Genomic DNA, 21,398 nt, shown 5'->3' on the forward strand with positions numbered 1-21,398 from the left:
AGTCTATCAACCTTTAACCCTTTCAGGTCAAAGGTCATGATATGAGGCAGGGGAGATTTGAAAAAACCGGGGTGGGGGGATCAAGAGCTTTAATCAAGATCTTTAAAGCTTTAATATGGACTGGAACTTTTTATTATGTGCAACCCTTAAGGGCAAAATGGGATTTGAATTACAATAGAAAGTTACATTTCTTTATATTACGCAACAAAAATTTTATGATTAAACAGTGTGTTTCAAGATATTACTAGCAAAAAAAAAATGCAACCCCTCCCCTTCCTTAATGAGATGCTTATGTATGCTCACTATTTCCTCTTCATAGCCTTGGCCTAGGATGATTGTGATATCATGATAAAACCCAAAAGCTTTAAAAAATGACAAGCTGACAAATGACTAGTGGTCTAGGATTGATTTTCTGCCCAAATTATTATTTTTCATAAAGCATTTTTACAGACCCATTGACCAATTTGCAGCTGGTTTGTCTTTGAAAACACGCCTTTGCAACTCATTTCTGAGGAAAGTGAGCCGAGCTCCATGAGGAACTGAGCTGAAACACACAGTCTGATATAGTGATGACTATTCCAGACAAGGACGACTTGGATGCAGAACACTCCGCTTGTGTAAGTAGAACCGACCCTCAAGTCTCCATCAAATCAAAGTAATATAATGTTTTTTTGTTTCCGTTCGTTTATGGTTTGAGTAATAAAGTGTTTATGAAGGTACAAACCAGATGCTGGAGAAGTGTCAGCGTGCCAAATCTCCGCCAAAGTCTCTGACACTCAAACAAGACTTTTCTCCTTTTACCTCACACCAACAAGGCCAAACAGCTTTTCCAGATGTGAAGTTTCACACAGCATGGGAGAAAAAAAATGAACAACAAGATGTTTTTCTTTAGACAGGTGCCAGAAGAGAGGAGAAGACAGGAGTTACTGAGTTGCTGTAAGCATCAAAGCTGCTAAAGAGCCTTCACACAAAATTTATGCTTGTGGAACTCTGTGGTGTACTGCATTACAGAAACATCAAAACTCTCACACACACACACACACACACACAGACACACACACACACACACACACACACACACACACACACACACACACACACACACACACACACACACACACTCTGCTCTGCCTTCAAACTTGTTTTAGTTGTCACTATATTCACTACTTACTAGATTTCCCCACTCATATATCAAACTTTATAGTTTGGATAAATAGTAAATTATTACAGAGATTATATTAATTTTAATTGTGACCGAATCGAATTGGAAAATTGGTCGATTTGGTTTTTCTGAAATGTGCAAAACTGTTGATTAGACACAACAGCTCTATATCCTATTCAGCAACTAATGACAGCAGGTGGCTTAGACCGGGCAGAGGGTGGCATACAATAATTGTAGTTAAAGTAAATTGACAGTTGTTGAAAAAATCAACAAAAAAAATATTGTGCACTGCAATAAAATTGTAAGGGAGCCACCAGTCACGTCTCCCTCCAATGCTCACATTCTCGTTCAGCCTCTCCCTCCTACTAATCACCTACACCTGTCCTCCTCGGACTAATCACCTACACCTGTCCTCCATTTACTCGTCCCCTTTATAAGGGTTCTATTCCCCTTCACTTACCGTCCGATCAACAGTTTATGACCGTAGATCATCCACACTACCTACCGTGTTTGTTCCCTGAGTTTCCATGGTCCTGGCTACGCTTCGAGAGAAGCACTCAAGATAAGTTTGCTACAGTGTCATCTCATGCTCTTTTGTGTTTGCCTGTTTAGACCAAATAAAAGACAATCTGTTTTAAACCTGGTTTATTCGTGACAGAAATATTTTGATTGTCATTCTTTTAAGGAGTCTACATCACCACTATACCCCATGTATATTATTTAATATCGATTACATAGTCTAAAAAAGAGCATGCTTCAAAACTAAGTACAGCTAGTTAAAAATGATATGTATATTAGAGCTGTCAATCGATACATTGTTGAAATCGCGATTAATCGCATTATCGTCATGAGTTAATTATATATATATATATATATATATATATATATATATATATATATATATATATATATATATATAATTTTACTGTAATAAACCCTACATGAAGCTCCGCCCTTAGGATCTACAGCCACCATGTACAGGAACACTAAGCAGAAATAAATAACAAATATAAATAAATCAGAAGAACTGATAGAAAACCCCCTGAAAGTTTGCTTCAGATGACACAATCTGTCAACACAAGGAATAAGCAGAATGAGGAACATGTAGTGAGACTGTTCAGGAACTGTTTTATCCTGGCCAGGGAAAATCCAGAGACTATCTTTGGAACACTGGGAACATGAGTTGAACACGGGGTTGGGAGGGGGGTGATTAGAGGGATGAGAAAGAGAAATAGAGAGAGACAGAGAAAGAATAAAAAGTAGAAGAGACTATAAAGTCCATGATGATGATGATAATAAGTATATCTTTTGCTTTGACTTGGATTTGGCACTGTGGGAAATGTTTGAGGTCCTGCCAGCTTTGACCTGGCAACACATGCTGAATAAGACAGACCCAAGTATGTGTGTGTGTGTGTGTGTGTGTGTGTGTGTGTGTGTGTGTGTGTGTGTGTGTGTGGGTGTGTGTGTGTGTGTGCAAGCCTATGTATGTGTGTCTGCATGACACAGCCCCCTGGTGTTTGAAACATTAAAATGTTAGCACCATGGAAAAAGTTCAAGGAAAAAAATTCCACAGCCGACATAATGGAGACGGACACACACACACACACACACACACACACACACACACACACACACACACACACACACACACACACACACACACACACACACACCCACACCAAAGTGTTCTGTAAGGCCAAACACACTCAAAAGCTCATTTAGAGCCTCTCACATTCTTTTTTTTCTTCTCTTTCTCTCCAGGCCACTGAGCTAAAAGGATCATTAAGGGAGCGACAAAAGGGGGATAAAAGACAAAGAAAAAATAAAAAGAAAGTGTAACACAAACATGAAACAGAGGGAGGAATCCAGGGGATGGTATGAAATGAAAAACAGAGAGAGAGAGAGAGAGAGAGAGAGAGAGAGAGAGAGAGAGAGAGAGAGAGAGAGAGAGAGAGAGAGAGAGAGAGAAAGAGAGAGAGTAGATTAGAAGCTAAACCATTCAGAAATGAATCCCTGTGATGGGAACACAATGCTGTCACAATTTTGTTGTTTGGTCCTAAAAGTGTTGTAGAGTTTACTTGACATGTTGAAGATAATGAACACTGTTGATTTTTGCATTGGACACATCATTTGGTGAAGAACAGAAATGTATGTTTGTTTTTTTAAATAAAACGTAGTGCGTTAGTGAAAACGACAGCAGCGGGAGTTGATAACAGTGCATCATGAAGCACTCTGTGCAAAACTGCAGTCTCAAAGAAAAAATAATTGAAGTGGAACATGCAGAAACACGAGAATGAGCCTCACACCAAACTCTCTCACAGACAACTCAGTAATAATGTACTCATAGTTTCAATTAAAGAAGGTGCAAGTTTGGCACAATGCAGCGTTCAGAGCGAAGATCTATTTCAGAGCAGCAGGTGGAGGGATGAAAGAAATCATTGAAGCAGACATTTATTTTCTTATTTAGTCATTCAATTTGTGTAAGTTTTTTGTGGTAGTTTTCTAAACTCTGCCTGTTTCATTTTGGCCTAAGATTAACAATAAGCCAACATCTGTGAGAAAAGGAAGTATAAAATGGCAAGTATTAAGCACTTAATGGTCAATAAATGATAGGTCAAAAAATGAAGGAACACATGCACTCCACAGATGTTCTGTGCCACTATTTGCCTGTATATTTTTGCTGTGGTCAATTGTTGTGGTAAATTTACATATCTAGTCTCCATGTATGTAAAGGTCATGATAATGTTTGAAATGTTTGATGTAAACTTCATTAAAATACAAATAAAAATATAAATATTCAAGATTCTTTAAAAAAATATCTTCTTTTATTTTGTCAATTTTTTTAATGCATCTGGTCAAGGCACATAAATGGAAGCAGGATTAACAGATTTTAGTATTTAATTTCATGACTAATAAGGCCATTTCACGCTTAATATTTTGTCATTTTGTTCTGGGGTCATTTCCCTTTTCCAGAAGTATACACTCTAGATATGTGTACAGTCTAGATCATGTTTTCTTTAAAGCTAATTCCATATTTGTAATGTAAACAGGGGCTAATCGTTAGATTAGATGCTAACCTTAAATTGGTCATTGCAATTTTGTTTTATTTTATTCAAATTGTATTTATACTATTTTCAATACGCTTAGTCAACCAAGCTTTTTCAAACTAATGCTCCTTCTAAGCTGTCAAATGTATTATCTTTAACACTACACAGGTGTATTGTTACTGCCACAATCCTTTTCAGGGACGGAAGTGCACACTTCAGCGATTCCCTAGCGAGGGAATCGGAGCCTTTTTTGGTGAGACTGAGGATCTAGTCTCGAAAATCACACCCTACACCCTTCCTCAATAACCTACTTACCCCATAATCATGCTTCCACGAGGGGGATGAAGGGCCTAGTTTCAAACCCCATGTACACGCAAGAACTTCAGAACGATTTCATCCGTCGCAGTGAGCGTTTTACAGCGGTTACTCATATGAGATTACTGTTGCAAACATTTTCCTTCACATTACTTCATCCACATCAAAGCATCAGGCTGCTGAAGCTGCAGCAGATTTGCTACAGCCTACAGCATGAGTACACTGCACTCACACACACACACACACACACACACTACCCTATCATCTCTTACCATTTCTCACACGACCTTCAAGTTCAGTTTATTGCCATGATCGTCAGGTACAACAGATTACAGATATATAAAGCAGAATTTCACGCTCCTTTTAAGTTCATGCTCTTCAGCAACTTCGAGCCACAGTCTAGTCTGAGTACAAGATCAAAGAGTTTGAACTGGTGACCTACAAAATCTAACATGAAAAAGAACAAAATCCAGATTATTATTGTCCCTGTTTACTCATTTTTCACCCTGTCTAATGGATTTTATCTCCAGTTAAGATGTCTTCACGATCTACAAATCTTGTCTTTTCTCACACATTGTGAAAACTATACTTTGGTCATGTGTTTTTGAATTTAGTGCCCTTATGACTAAAGACAACAAACATCAAAGTTCTGGGAGTGTATGAAATATTCGATTAAAATATCATAGCAAATTTAGGAATTTTACATCATACCCTGAATAGCATTCCATGAAGGTCCCCTGGTGGTCTAGTGGTTAAGATGCAGCGCTCCCACCGCTGCGACCCGGGTTCGATTCCCGGTCAGGGAACCATCCCCAGCCACTCTTAGTGCCGGTCCCAAGCCCGGATAAATTGGGGAGGGTTGCGTTAGGAAGGGCATCCAGCGTAAAACATGTGCCAAATCAAACGTGCGGAGGATCCGCTGTGGCGACCCCTAACGGGAGAAGCCGAAAAGAAACTTTTACCCTGAATAGCATTCCATATTTTTTTTTAACATTGGACAATATTATTTTTCTCATTTAAAAACAACATCCTCAGCAAAGTTGGTGGGGGTGGGACACTTAAAATTCTGCCATCATTTGATTGGACAAAACTAATCCATATTGGTGATGTGGCAAGAAGCTGTACATTTTCAATGCATATATACTATATGGACAAAGGTTTGTGGACACTTAACTATAGACTTCTATGTGCTTTCTGAACACCCTATTCCACATTTAGTTCCCATTTGCTGTTATAATAACCTAATGTTTCACTAGATTTTAAAGTGTAGTTGATGAGTTTGTGCTCATGCAGCCACAAGGGCATTAGTGAGGGTGAGAAGGCCTGGGTTGCAGTTGGCATTCTGATTCATCACAAAGGTGTTTAATAGGGTTGAAGTCAGAACTCTATAGTAGGCCACTACTATCTGATCTTACCACAAGATCTTCAACTCCAACCCATGTAAACCATATCTTAATGTGTAGGGGCTTTATCATGCCAAATAATTTTGGGTCTCCTAGTTTAAGTGAATGGAAAATGTAATGCTACTGCATCCCATACAATTGTTTGCCTCTAACATTGTAATAACAGTTTGTTAAAGAACCACATATGGCTGGAAAAGTCAGTTGTCAGCTTTTGTCCATACAAGTATATCTTCTAAATAAGAATTCTGTCATTGATTTGAGCACACTAGCTTACAGATAACCTTAAGGCTAGAATATTCATACTAAAAGCCTGAAAACCTTGTGGCCCATGGGAATTTAAAAGACTAGAAAAACCTAACTTGAGCTTCGTCTGGATCAATTACACTCCAAAGACACTTGTCAACTGATGGCGTCGTGAGACTTCCTAATCACATGTATAAACAAGAAGAATCATTGAGAATCAGATGAAGAGACAGGTGTTTATAATAATAGCAGCAGAAAGCTTCAGTGATGATAAATGCATTCTCATAACAGAATTATCCAGAACACAGAAATGAAGACGCTAGATTGAAAAAAGGAAGTGGTCAGGATGACACATGGGCAATGAATTCAGAGAACGACAACATTGATCTGAGTCCAGAACAGAACTAGGAAGCTCATCTTCAAAGCGGAGAACTCTGTTGAGCTAAAAGTAGAGCCGGATATTCATATCTAACTTGGCACGTTTCCCCAACCATGCTGTACATGCCACCAATTAATGAACGACACGTTGCTAAATCCAGAACGAATCGTATACATCCCTGTGTGTAACTATAGACAAACTTGAACTTATGCAAGGCAAAAATGGGAAGGAACTTCCCTATGATTTGTGCACTGTAATTCGTCCATAAATTAGGTGTGTGCTTTTGTAGGAAACTACCGTAATCACCAGTATGACAATGTGATGAAATGAAATTACAAAATAAATGATCTTTTAATGTTCTCAGAGCCAACAATTAAGAATAACATCATACATTTTTATCTATTTATGTTTGCATTCAAACACATGCCACATTCACAAAACAGGTTCCTATTATTACTTATATTAAAGCAGCTATAAAGAAAAATTATTTTACAAAGTTAAACATAGTTAAAGCCAATAATTAAAAGCTCTTACACTGTACTCCTATCTCGTTAGAAACTAATTAGAAAAGTTCACTGTAACACATAGTGATTATACCTCTTTTTGGTTGTTCCATAGACAGATTTTACAAGACCCTGTGAGTAAAGTGTTACTATAAAAAAAAACTTTATTCCAATTATATTCTGAGCATCTTATATCACACCCTCGTTGCAAGCATTTCACTCAACATTACCTCATACACATCAAAGTGTCCAAAGTCTCTCTCTCTCTCTCTCTCTCTCTCTCTCTCTCTCTCTCTCTCTCTCTCTCTCTCTCTCTTTCTCTCGCTGTCCTTGTTTGTAATCTTGTGAACTTTTATCCCGGCAGTGTAATGATTTTATGGCCCACTGAGACCTTATTGTCTCTTTCACAACACACATCCATTTGCTCCCTTTAATATATAACTGCAAATGGTTTACCTTTATCAAATGCTGTTTATCGTGTGTGTGTTTTTGTGTGTGTGTGTGTTTGTGTGTGTGTGTGTAGGGGTAAAGGACATGAGGTAGAAAGAAATCCCCTGGCTATCTTGGACCCAGTTACACTTCCTAGAAATATTTCAGCCCAATAACATCTCACATTGTGAAAGCTGCACTTTACAATATACACATATAGTCCATTGTGTTTAATCACCAGATAAAGCCTAGAAATATACACAAAGGAATAGACACATCCCCACACCACTGCCAAGTCACAAGAACTCAGATCACTGAGACACAACTCAAATACAGTAATCCCCCGCTTTAGTGCGGTTCGAATCTCGAGCCACTGGTTTAACGCAGAATTGCATTTGCCACATAATTAATTTGTTTGGCTGATTTTCCCTGTGTCTCTCAGACAGAACGATAAACCAAAAAACTTATAGGGAATTGATTTTTTTGGAGTTTAATGTTAAAATACTGAAATTTATTAATAAAAATATAATTATTAATTATAAAATGAAGTAAAATGTTAATACAGTACAGTTCTGTATACATAAAATAGCATTTCTGGGGTGGCGTCCGTTTATCGTTATCGTTTATCGCGGGCGGGACGTAACCATCGGGATAAACAGGGAATTACTGTATATATACACACAAAAATAAATAACCAAACCTCACATACACACATATATACACATGGCAGGTCCACACCTTTAGAGGAATAGAGGGAGGCCTTTTACATCTGTAGAGTTGTGGAACAAACTAACGGAACATCTAACACCCACTAAATACACTCTCCAAAAAAATTACCTTTAAATAACACATTTAGCCTCTTACAAATTCGAAACACACATTGAAAACACACAAATTTGAAACTCATATCTTTAGCTAAAACTAAGTAAAGGAGAGGAGAGGAGAGTAGAGGAGAGGAGAGGAGAGGAGAGGAGAGGAGAGGAGAGGAGAGGAGAGGAGAGGAGAGGAGAGGAGAGAAAAGGAAAATGTAAAGGATAGAAAAAGAGAGACAACAAAACAACATAAAAGAACAGGAAATGAGACAAGAGAAAAAAAGGAGCAGATAATAAAGGAGAGAAACTGAGCATAGACATGAAAAAGGGAGAGGAGAGGGGACAAAATAAGACCAGTGGAAGGACAAGAGATGAAGAGATGAGGCAAGATGTGTAAGTGCTGGTGTGAACACAAGGAAAATGGGGGCTTTAGCTGTTCCTTTATGTGTGCGTGGGATTTTTTCCTTGCCACAGTCACCATGGCTGCTCATTAGGGATAAATACACATCGTTTACCTTAACTCTTAAATTCTGTAAAGCTGCTTTGAGACAACGTCCGTTGTGAAATAATATATATCTTATATATAGAAATAAACTTGAATTTGAAACTTGAATTGAAACTTGCATTGCATGTGTGCGTGTGTGCATTTCAGCTGTTGAGCACGTCTCTTACACACACACACACACACACACACACACACACACTCACACACACACACACACACACACACACACACACACACACACACTAGGCCTCTCTTATGCCAGGCACCACTCTAGACCATCCGCCCCCACACACACACGCACCCACTCCCCAATACCGCACATTCCGGATCACTATTTTTACACACATACAAACACACAGATGGATACACAAACAAAGTCATGGTCAAATAGACAAACATGGTCAATCTAACTTGAGACAAATATGAATATCAGCTCATCAGGACTTGATATATGACAAAAATCGCTCAACGTTACAGTAGGGAATAAAACATAGCAGACATGCTGGCATTGGAAACTAATTAGCGACACAGGAGTGTGATTCAGCCTTATGGAATCTTGAGTTAATGTTACCAACTCGTAGTTGATTATTTACAATTTACACAATTATCTTTATGGAACATCTTTAAAACATGCTAGAGCTAGCAAACTATGAGCTAGTTGCTAGTAGCTAGCTAATAAGACAAAAATATCTAGCTTGTCATGTTACTGAGCAGCAAAAAACGTACAATGTGCTTGTTCTTTTTACAAATGCTACATTTTAAAATGCTCTACCTCATGGAACAGGCTACTTATGCAAAGATATCCAATATATATGTATTTACCAGGTGTTCATTCACTATACATACCTGCGGTATTTTCAGTCAGACTTAGACATTGGATGTGTAAAAATACTTGCAAAGGAAGCTGGAGAAAGGTTTCAAAGTGTATGGTTCATCATAAATAAACAACTACAAAGAGAAGAAAATAACTAACAGTAATGGGACCCAAACTAATGCTTGTCCACAGAGATCACTGGATCATGCTGGTGCTAACAAGTTTCAAGTTTTATTTTCTAGACATTAAAATAAATTGTTATCGTGAAATTTTCTTGGCCAATTTTTCTTAAGAAGTTATGTAGTTAATTTACTACCACCAAAGTTTTCTAATAGCTTATAGATAGTTAGTTCTGACAAATTGTCCATGTTTCTAAGCGTCTGGAAATCCCTTAGCACTAGATAAATGGATTTTAAAAAGAGTTCTTTTTATTGAAACATTGGAAATATTTCTAGGAAAAATGTCGGCATTTCCAATGTTTTTTTAATAGGGATATGTTTCTATTGTCATTCTGCTTATACATTACTTAAAAATATTTCTTCAAAAACAAAACCTTATGGCTTTTGCTAGGGTGATTATTAGCTATAAGTTATTTCCAGTTGCCTGGAAAGTGTTTTTTTTAACAACTTAAAACCTTTTGAACAAAAAACACATTGTGAGTTTGTCTTTCTTACTTACAAAATACAATAAACCCTAACTTAAGCAAATTAATCCAATTTACCATTTAATTTCTATACATTTTCTATACATTTCTATTATTGGAGTATAAATAACAACAAAAGAATAAATATGTAATTGAGTGGTGATGACAGGGTTAAAAAGACTGTTACTATGGGTAAGTGGATGAGAGTAGGAAAGTGCCACACAGAAACACACACACACACACACACACACACACACACACACACACACACACACACAAACACACACACACACACACACACATATGTTTGTCTTTCTATCCTACTCAAGGCCTTCATTTTCTTCCCCACCATGATATAAAACACACACACACGCACACACTACTTCATAGATCTCGTCTCTCATTCATTTCCCCTCTCCCTTCTTCTCTCTTGTACCCTCCTAACCCTCACCTCTCCTCCCCTCTCTTGCCCTCTCATGAGAAACTTTTCAGAGGCCCCCAACTCCAGCCGGGTGCTACGGTCTCCTCCCTGAGGGCGTTCTCTTTCTCTTCTTTCACAAAAGAAAAACAACAGCCGGGTTCTCTCCATCTTTCTCTCTCCCTCTCCCTCTCCCTCCATCTCTCTCACACAACAGTCAGGTCCCTAGGGAGCACGGGGGAACAATCACACACTCAAACGCTCAAACACACACACACACACACACACACACACACACACACACACGCACACACACACACGCACGCACACACGCACGCACACACACACACACACACACACACACACACACACACACACACACTCCAAGCTGATGAGTAGTGAGTTACTGAGTCCGGCAAGAGGAGTGTAAAAGAAGATATTCAAAAACTTAAAAAAATGGGGTACAAATAAAGAAAAAAAAGGATGTGAGCAAAAGCAGATGATAAAAAGACAACCTTGGGAAGTAACAGACAAAAGAAAGATAAACAAAGAGAACTAAAGTGTCTTAAAGGGAATTTTCTTTTTCTGACATTCCGATTGAGACAGATAGAATGCAGAGTATGACAAAGATGGCGAAAAAAAATAATGGCAATATTTAAGCCGGACAAATATTTCTCCAGAGATGTATAATAACTCCAAACTGGCACAAGATCAGACAAAAGCCTGAAAAATCTTCCAGGTCTGAGAAATTGCCAAAGGTTTTTCTTGCAAGTATGTTGTTATAATGTCTTCGATATATCCAAAACTGGAAGCTTGCTGTCAAATGTATCAAAGAGAGTAGTGAGAGTGTCCTCAGGGGGGGACCTGAGGGTCCTGCATCTCTCTCTCTCTCTCTCTCTCTCTCTCTCTCTCTCTCTCTCTCTCTCTCTCTCTCTCTCTCTCTCTCTCACACACACACACACACACACACACACACACACACACACACACACACACACAAACACGCAAACAAACCATGAAAACCAGAGGGAGCAGCTGGAGACCTCACACACCAACACCCACTAAAGATACTGATCTTCCACCTGCCTGCCAAGCACGCACTAATCAATCACTCACACACATACGCCAATAAACGAGCAGAAAACTGCATGCTGATGAAACACATTAAAAAATACTTTGTATTTTATAGACTTATAATAAAATAAATTGCTCAGATGATGATTTATATTGGTACAATGCAAAAAGTAGGTGAAGTTATACTTCCATGCGTCTGATTATTTTGATTATTCCAAATATTAGTTCAAGTCCGTGGTCCACTAAATAAAATCTAGATCTATAATTGAAATCCCAAACAGATATTCGTTTACTACATGTGTCCACTACATAGAGTATAATGTATAGTCTAATTCTGGCATCTCAATTGTTGTTTGCTTTTAGAATAACCTGAAAAATATTCCATTTAAAGCTTTCCATATGTTCACTATGAATAAATTATTGGCACCCCTTAGTACCTGGGCCGCTTGTTATTAGTGCAGGATTAAATAATTTGTTTCATTCTCACTGGTTTTCATTTCGTCATTCCAGGAAAAATGTCATTGATTTTGTGGGTTACAGACAAAAATCTCACATAAGAAAATAATTCTCGAGTCTTGGTTATGACTTGTCAGAGATAGCCAATGACAAACTTTCTCAGTGTGTGAAATTTCTGATATAATAGATTTGTTAAAGCTAGCAATAGGAGTATAGTATAGGATTACAGAATGGCTATAAATACAGCAACAGCAAAGACAAAATGTAAATGAACCAGTTTTTCCAACTGAGGACAAAATGTCCCTCAAATTAACGTTAAGAATTTTTCTGTTTTTGCAACACAAACCTTTGTTTATAAAACACCATTTTCTGCAAGAGCCCTGATTGTGCTGATAGTGTAACAGAGCGTAGTAGCTTTTCTGAATAGCATATCTATTATTCCCACATGGACAATGAACTTCATTTTACTGAGCTTATCTCCTACAGTGTGACAATGAATAAACTCTTAAGAGTAAAACAGGTTTAATTCAAAACTATACCAATATTATTTGGTCATATCGCCCTGTTGTAGTGTGATGGCAGTGCTTTATGAGCAGGGTCAGCCTGTGAGAGGACACTTTCAGCACTCAGCCAAAGTGAGTCTCAACATCAAACAGATTCCTGACCCCCTGACTCCCTACTGTCCTTCCCATATAGTCTACATTTTACAACACCCTCTTTTCACACACACACACACACACACACACACACACACACACACACACACACACACACACACACACACACACAAACAAAACTTGTTTGGTAATGTCAGTCTAGGCAAATAGGGATAGTGAAAACCTCAGAAGAGTATTTAAGTATATACGTGACACATGTTACAATATGAAATGCAAAACAACACATTCGCAATCAAGAATTAATTTGTGACTCTAACCGCAATAAGAAAAATCACAAGTTTGCATATGTTTGGCACTTGTTTCAAAAATTCAAAGAAGTGATGCCGACGAACAAAGCAACCCCAAAACAACAAACAGCTCGAAAAGCATGAAGGCGGGAAAAGAAATGATGCGCCTTAAGCGAGCGCTGCCTCCAACTTTAACACGTAATTAAATATTAAGCTATCTTAGAAACGCTTTGTTGAACTCAAAACAAAGCGAACACTTTCAAATAAATATTTATGGTCAGACGCACTTCTTGCTCCGTTTTGTTTTTTTTCCCTCAATGCTGTGAAAAACATTAAGCTCACAGGACTTAATAATTTATGTGAAAAAAAAAAACACACTCACAAAACTCTGCTAAAACCAAACGGTTCAAACAGTCCAAGTCTTTCAGCAGGGATCCATATGCAGCATTGCCAAATCACTTCAAACCATCTGGCAAATGCGCACGTGTTCTTCAAGGCCTATCTAATGTTCTCTTAATGTTCTAGACTCCTTATTAGAACAAGTCAATGAAATCATGTAAATCTAGCGCATGGGTTCAGACTATTTCTTCCTAGTCCATTGTGCCATAAAGGATGTACAGATTTAATAAGCTTGGATACCTGAGGATTTGGATGTCTGTACTCAAATAAAGAAACAACAAATTATTAATTGTATGCTGTGGCTACAAAAAAATTATAATATTTTTAGCAAAAAATTTATCCACCTGAACTAATTCAAGACATTTTAAATGCAGTGCTGATATGTGTGTGTGTGTGTGTGTGTGTGTGTGTGTGTGTGTGTGTGTGTGTGTGTGTGTGTGTGTGTGTGCGTCTTTTGACATGCAAAAAACATGCAGCAAAGTCGACAAAAAAGAACCAAAGGGGAATAAAATGGTGTCGTGACCTGAAATCAGGTTCTGAACTGGGACACCGGACATTTTCCCAGCCATAAGTGGTTCTTCTCCAAACTATTACCACAAAGTTGGAGGCACACTATTGTATAGAATGTTTTTGGATATAGTACCATTAGTTTCCCAGCATGACGATTCCCCTGTGCACAAAGCAAGCTCAATGAAAATATAGTTTACATGGGTCGAAGATCTGGAGCGACCTACTACAGGGCTCCGACCTCAACACTAATAAACACATTTGGATTCAATTAGAACACTGACAGAACCCCAGGCCTCCTCAACCTACATCAGAATCTGACTTTAACTAACACCCTTGTAGCTGAATGAGCACAAATCTCCACAATCACACTCCAATGCCTCCAAGTATCTCATGCGTCTCGCTATGCATGTAATTTTCTTTATGTGACTGTCTTTTCTTTTCTATGTTTATCTGCATCTATCTCCAAGTGTCTTTCTTCCATGTACCTCCCAGTCTCTTTTTGTGTCTCTCTTTATGCGTCTCTGCATGCATGTGTTTCTCTCTGTGAGCGTGTGACTCTTTACAATAAAGTGTCTCTTTGTTTGCGCCTATCAATGTGTGTATCCCTCTCTACCCCCCCCTTTGTGTATGTATGTGTCTCTCGTGTTCTCATTTTTTTTGTTTCTCTCTCATTCTATTCCTGTGTCATTGTCTCTGTGTGCATCTGTATAACCAAGTCTCTCTGTTTTTCTGTAAGTTTCTCTTCATTGGTGACCCTCTCTGAAAAATGTCTCTTGATGTATATATCACTTTCTGTGTATTTTCGTGTTTCTTTCTGTTTTTTCTCTACCTTTCTCTTGGTCTCTGCAGGCTTATATAGCTCTGTGTGTATCTCTCTTCACGTCTCTCTGCAGGTCCCACTCTCTATGTGTCACTTTCTTTGTGTCTACATTTGTATCTCCTCTCTCTCTCTCTCTCTCTCTCTCTCTCTCTCTCTCTCTCTCTCTCTCTCTCTCTCCCTCTATACGTGTGCTCTTCTGTCTTACAATAGATGATCAAGAAGGTGTCTGAACTCTGATTGGCTTCAAACACCTCAGAAAATAGAAGAAAGAAAAGTTATAACTAATAAATAATTAATTAATAAACGTATAACTGATAACATTTATTCATTCAATCATTAATTTTCTCCCGCTTATCCGTAATTCGGGTCGCGGGGGCAGCAGTCTAAGCAGGCCCCCGCCTTCGACTGCTGCCCAATCCTTACAGCACCGTCCCTTACGGTCCCTCCTGCAGGTGGTGAGCCCACAGGAAGTGATAACATTTAAATTGTTAAATTTTTCATGTTTTTTACAGATGTTCTTTTTTACTATTAATTTTGTACCATTTACTATATGGTATTTTTCTCACAACTGTAGGAACATCTGTGAAATCTTGGGAGTTTCTCTTTCCCTTAATTTTGTCCTAAGGGTGTGCATAAGTCATAGACGAAAACAACACAGGATAATCTTTTACAGCATCACAATAATGATTTTAAATTTATTACAATGTCCTTCAAAATCATAGCTGTAATAAAAGCCTGACAGCCGAATGTTTATGGGATGTTCTTGGGAGCAAGCAGACTTCAAATCCATCCAATCACAAAGAATATAATAAATCTTCTGTCGCCAAAAAAAAAAAAGAATCACATCTGTATACTTCAAAAAATGATGACAATAACAAGGTACTTTTATCTGTCTACTTTGCACACATGCCTGTAGCATCAGGTTAACATTCACTCCAATGTTTTTTCCCTTCCTGTTTCCTACATATGCAAGAAGTTGATTTTCCAAAAGCCAAAGCAACTCCAGATAAGCTCTGGATGTGCCAAATGATTTTTCATACCAACAGTCACAAAGCCTTGGATTGACAGCCATAAAAATCCTGTTTTCATTTAAATTTTTCCATTGTTTATTAAATTGCAGTTGCTATATAACTTGTTAAATCATAATGGTATACCTTTAAAACAGTGTGGACACCACCAATTGGAGAGTAAAGACTTTGCTTGTTTCTAGATGAAATCCATAACAAGATAGAGATCAGAGATGCCTTTGATTCCTCTTTCACCAGATATTCATCTCCATTTTTAACAAGCTGCTTCCCATTGATATTTTGGCTAATGGTTCCTCTTGAAACAAAGTGTGAAAGATAGACCTCTACATTGTAGGTTTTATATGTAAAACCCTGCATGAAAAATAAAAAATACTATTCTGACAAATCTCTTTCATTAGATAATAAAAAAGATCTCTCTATTGGATATATAAAACACTCTTCAATCCTTTTGGGAACTGGTGTAAAAGTCGACCCTTGAAATCTGTAATAGTTTTCAAATCAAGACAAATCTAAGAATCCAAATTATGAACCATTTCTTTCACTGGCAAATAATCTCATGAGTCTAGGTTATTTTGGTAATAGTTCACCATTCCTTGAGGGCTCTTTAATTAGTTAGAGATTAATAAAGAGGTTTTATCCATTTGGATTTTTCATTAAATCTTTACTAGTTGCCTCAGTAAGACCAAGAAATCTGACTTATCTTTAGAGTAGTCCACTTTTAGGGTTCCTCAGGTTTTTTTTTATGGTTAATACTTAGATTTTTCTACAAAAAAAAAAAGATTGTGTAAGGAGGCCATCAATTATACATTTCTACATGAAATCTTAATCATTCGAAGAGCAGGACAAACCCAAGATGTATCTGTACAAATCCACCTGTATTCTGACACACTTCATTTATTACCTAATAATCTCAATTTTTATCATTTTGACATCTCTTGGGCATAGTCTTCGGTTCCTCTAGATTCCTTTAATGGGTAATGTTTAGAGATTTTTCAAGAGATTTTAAAAGGGGTCCCAAACCAATGATAAGCGAGCACCTACTATCTAGGCAGAAATAATCATAGGCTTATAAACATTCAGAGCAACATTTGTGTCTGTGTTTTTGAAACATCCACGAAAGCAAAATTACACAAAAGTCTTGGCCAAGCAAGATGCTGCCTCAAAGCTGCTCAAAAATAAAAACGCTTAGAAGAAATGCTGTTTCCTAAATTAGACAGCTCTCGAAAAATACTGACTACATAGCCAAATGGTAGAAAAGTGACATTTTTAAGTGCTGTACTACAAACATCCTGTCTGTTATCCACAAAGTGGTTTGATATATTCATTCTTAATTTAGCTGTTTCATAAACAGTCCATGCTTTCTGTCAAAAAGAGGTGGAAAAATATTTGCATCCATCTTTAAAAAAAGCTTGCAAAGTGGCCTGTTTTTTTTTTTTTTTTTTCCAACTAAACTTTTTAAGAGTGGTCTGACAGATTTCAAAGCACCCCAACACCCCTAATATCATCCCCCCCATCCCCTTTCGCTTTCTCAAAAACTCTTTTGAGACATGGCAGACCCGTGACCCAAAAAAGAGGCTTATGCTTCCTCAGAAGTGCTTCCAGAGCTTTACGTCTCTTCTCAAACAGCGACGTTCTTGTGTGTTTACCAGGATGCCAAATCACAGACAGGCTTGTGCTCCCTCCCTTCCCTTCCCCTCCTCCTTTACTCGGTTGCACAATGCACCCCTGTCACCAGCCCGTCATGCTTTCAAGCCCACCGTGATCCATCGCTTTCCATAGAGCGCTGCGTCTGTTTTGAACCTTGACACATTCTTTCCTCTGTTGCTTAAATAAACCGCTTTACCCTCGTGCTTTTGACGGGGGGAAAAAGTAAACTTCACCTTTCGTCTAAACACAGAGGCATTTTACCCAACGCCTTGGGTATGTCCAACTATTTACATGCACTACTTTTTTTTCCTCTGAGCACAAAAACAACTGCCTGTCAGGTAAACAGACTGGACCTTTGAAAAACTCTTAAACAGATGTCTCACATCCCAACATTCTCAGGAATATGGTTGAGTCCTTTCATGGCAACAATAAAAAAAAAACTTTGTGTGAAGTCCCCCCCACCGAAACTCTTCACTCTTCCTTTAAGCCAAAAAAAGAGAGATTTCCTGTCAGGTGCAAATAGACTCCGGTCTTTTGTAAAACTCCAAACTCGATGCTTTCCATCTACTTTCATGGCAGCAATGAAATGTTTTGGGTTTTTTTGAAATACACACCTTAACTTTGGTGTGAAGTTTTCGTTCCTTCCCATCATCTTTTCCTTTTACTTCACCTCATCTTTTATCTAAACACAAAGACATTTTCCTCAAGCAGAGAACACTTTGGGTACCTCCGACTCGTTTCGTTACACCCCCAGCCCCTTCTATTCAGCAAAATATGATTGCCTGTCAAGACGAAAAAACGGGTTCTGGACTTTTATAAAACTTAAATCTTGTCATTCTCATGAATATATTTACTGCAGCCAGAAACAAAAGTTTTTCCTTCTCACAACTCCTTCTATCAGTCAAAAAATAAACAAACGATTGTAACTAAAACAACATGGTTCCTGCACAGTCAGTGCTTGGACCCCTAATTATGATTTCTTGTCAGGTGCAAATACTCTGGTTCTTTGTAGTATTCTAAACTCGATGCTTCATATCAGTTTTGGTAATGCATCAAAAGTCTACTTTTCCTTGGTAATGCATCAAAAGACTACTGTTTTAAGGAATATGTCAGAACACTTCCCTCCTCTTTTCCTTTTAGGCAAAAAAAAAGCGCCTACTTGTCAGGTGCAAACAAACTCTGGACCTTTTGTAAAATCTCGTAACCAGACATTTACCCCTCCCATCATTGCTAGGAACAAACATTAAAAAAAAAAAAAGTTTCCTGGCTCTACCTCAGGCTTCAAAGAGAGCATTTGCAATTGTAGAGAGCCCGTTGGCAGGCGTTTTAAAAGCCATTCATTAGCGGGTGTGTGGATTCAAAAAACTTCTCCCATCTCAGCTCAAAATAACGGTCTTGCCTTTTGTAGTCAGGCTCGGGCCGCAAAACAAAGCATCTTTTGCTTTTTCTGTGTGTGTTCCCAGCTTGCTGCAAGATACACGCTCAGTATTGTTCTTGATTATCAAAAGCACAATGCCAAGATAATTTTCCAAGCGCAGAAACCCATTAAGGGGGGAAAACGGGGTGGTCTTTTAGTTGGCTGAGTCACAGAAAATGGCAAAGCCAAGAAACAATTAGGAATTACAAATGGAATATTTACAACACATTACTTACACTCTTAAAAATAACAGCCGCATAAAAAAAGTTATTTCTAACCAGTGCCACTCAGGACTCATTTTTAGTTTTCTAAAAACCTTTTTCAAATAAACATTTCGTATCAAACCTTTGTAGGTAAAAGTATTTGTGAGTTTTTTGAGGCATAATGGAATAAAGGAATCATCCAGAACCCAAAAATAAAGTAATACTCCAGAAAATGTTCAGCAAAACAAACACGATTTTGGAATAAGAGACTAAAAAGACTTGACTAAAAGTCTTGACTTGTGTTCAAGCGACCAATTTAACACGATAACAATCCGAACTAAGATCACTCAAATCAATCTTGCAATAAAAATTCCTTTTTTTTTTTGTGTTAAGTAGAAAACAAAACTTTTTGTGTACATTATTTACAAAAACAAAGCACTGAAAGACAAATTGGGAAGTGTCATGTCATTGTTTGAACTGAGCATCTTAACTCAATATTTCGGGATATTGCAACTTAATATCTTGTTATTTTAGAATATTATTTATGGCCAAGCATCAGATGTACATTTTTTGCACAAGAATCAATTCAACCAACACAACAGATAAGAACAAATGCTTATATAAATTATTCAAATTATATGCTAATATTCATATAATTGCCTATTAAATTAGGAGATAATTATAGATATAGAGATAAATAGAGAAAACCTCTAATTGACAGGCTATAACATTTTTATTTTGACAAGTTAATTAGTTAATTAGGTTGAAATAATAGCAAGATCCAATTTAAATAGCAACACCATATCCTTAAACAATGAACAATTTCCTTGGAAAACCAACCTGGAAATGGAAATACGATAAGATCTTATAGTAGCTAGTTTTTCATTTGAAATAGTCAACTATTATCTTGAAATAATAATGAATTTAGTTGACAGGAGTTATTACGTCAGAATAACAAGTTACGTCATAAAAACATGCTGTTAAAGTTAGAAAAACGGGGTTTGGAGGCAAAATAACGGTGCATCCAGCTGAAATAATGAGTTACAGAGCGTTCTTACTCTATACTTTTCCGCATCTTGCGGTCCAAATCTTGCACACAAAAAAGCCCCGCAATGGGAAGTGCGGTGGAGTAACGCGCACGTCGGGGATGCGCAAAACGCGCAAATGCACAATAATACACGTATATGAAAAGCAGTCCACGCATATCTATACGAGTTTATACACCACATCACAGGGCAGATATACGGGTTTCTCACCCTCGCTGGTGTCCCGCAGGTACTTTTCTGTGGACAGTCCTGTTGCTCCAAACGAGCGCTCGCGCAGTAATACTTCTGCTTCACCAGCCAGTCGTCCAGTCCTTTCCTTGCCAAGCAGGCATTCACTACAAAACTATCACCTGCCACGAACAGCAAGGAAAAAGTGCATTGAACACGAGAATGCACATAAATAAGTACAATAATATGGATAAAGTCTTAAAACTTGTGGTGCGGTTTGCGCCACGAAAAAGCGCAACGGGCACGTTATAACGCCTCAACAGCTCATAATGCGCTAATACTACATTTCCTTTCACATGCAATCAGTGAAACTCACTCACCTTCCGGGCTTTCCCTCGGTTTACAGATTGCAGCTTTAGGGAAATTTGGGAAGGGAAATGGGAAAACTGTGTTAGTAGATGCAAAATGCACAAATACAAATGCAAAAATAAAACAATCGAATAAATGCATGGGAATATTTACCATGTTTGGAATGGAGTTTACCCATTTCTCCGCATCAAACTGCAGGAACAAAACATCAGATCGGTTGTAATCCAACAAAACCCCAAAGCGTGATCCTCGGTCCACGGTGAGAGCGAAATGCGCGCGCGGTTACATCCGACGCCGAGCCCGAGCGCGAGTGGTAGCTCCGATCACCCTCACGCGCGCATTTGCCCTCCCAGGCCCGCCTCTTACTGCCCCTTTGGGTTGCCAGATTCATTCTTGTGGTTCCCTCCTCAGAATCAGAATCAGAATCAGGTTTATTGGCCAAGTGTGTGGACACACACAATGAATTTGGATCCAGCTGTTAGCGACTCTCAAAGTACAGACATAAATAAAAACTATACATTCAGCTTGGACTAAACAAGACAAAACAGACAAGACAAGACAATAAAGACAATGTGAGACAAAATAGACAATATGAGGCTCCTGATCAGAGCTTTGTCCACATTGGACAATAAGTCCCAGGGCGGAAGAAAATATCGGTTGAATACACACTGACCGGGTGTATTG

At 38.1% G+C, this 21,398-nt stretch overlaps 1 protein-coding gene across 1 annotated transcript in view; it reads right to left on the reverse strand.

The window, feature by feature from the left end:
• Positions 1-21,036, reverse strand: part of nkd1 (NKD inhibitor of WNT signaling pathway 1) — a 37,887-nt gene extending 16,851 nt beyond the window's left edge. The window contains exons 1-3 of the mRNA XM_083550916.1: positions 20,868-21,036; positions 20,726-20,758; positions 20,388-20,527 (exon numbers count right to left, since the gene is read on the reverse strand). Of these exons, the coding sequence (XP_083407042.1) occupies positions 20,388-20,527; positions 20,726-20,758; positions 20,868-20,892 (198 nt within the window). The 5' untranslated portion in view covers positions 20,893-21,036. The remainder of the gene's footprint in view (positions 1-20,387; positions 20,528-20,725; positions 20,759-20,867) is intronic.
• Positions 21,037-21,398: the final 362 nt, after the last annotated feature.

This window comes from Silurus aristotelis, assembly GCF_946808225.1.
Source record: "Silurus aristotelis genome assembly, chromosome: 9".
Taxonomy (NCBI): domain Eukaryota; kingdom Metazoa; phylum Chordata; class Actinopteri; order Siluriformes; family Siluridae; genus Silurus; species Silurus aristotelis.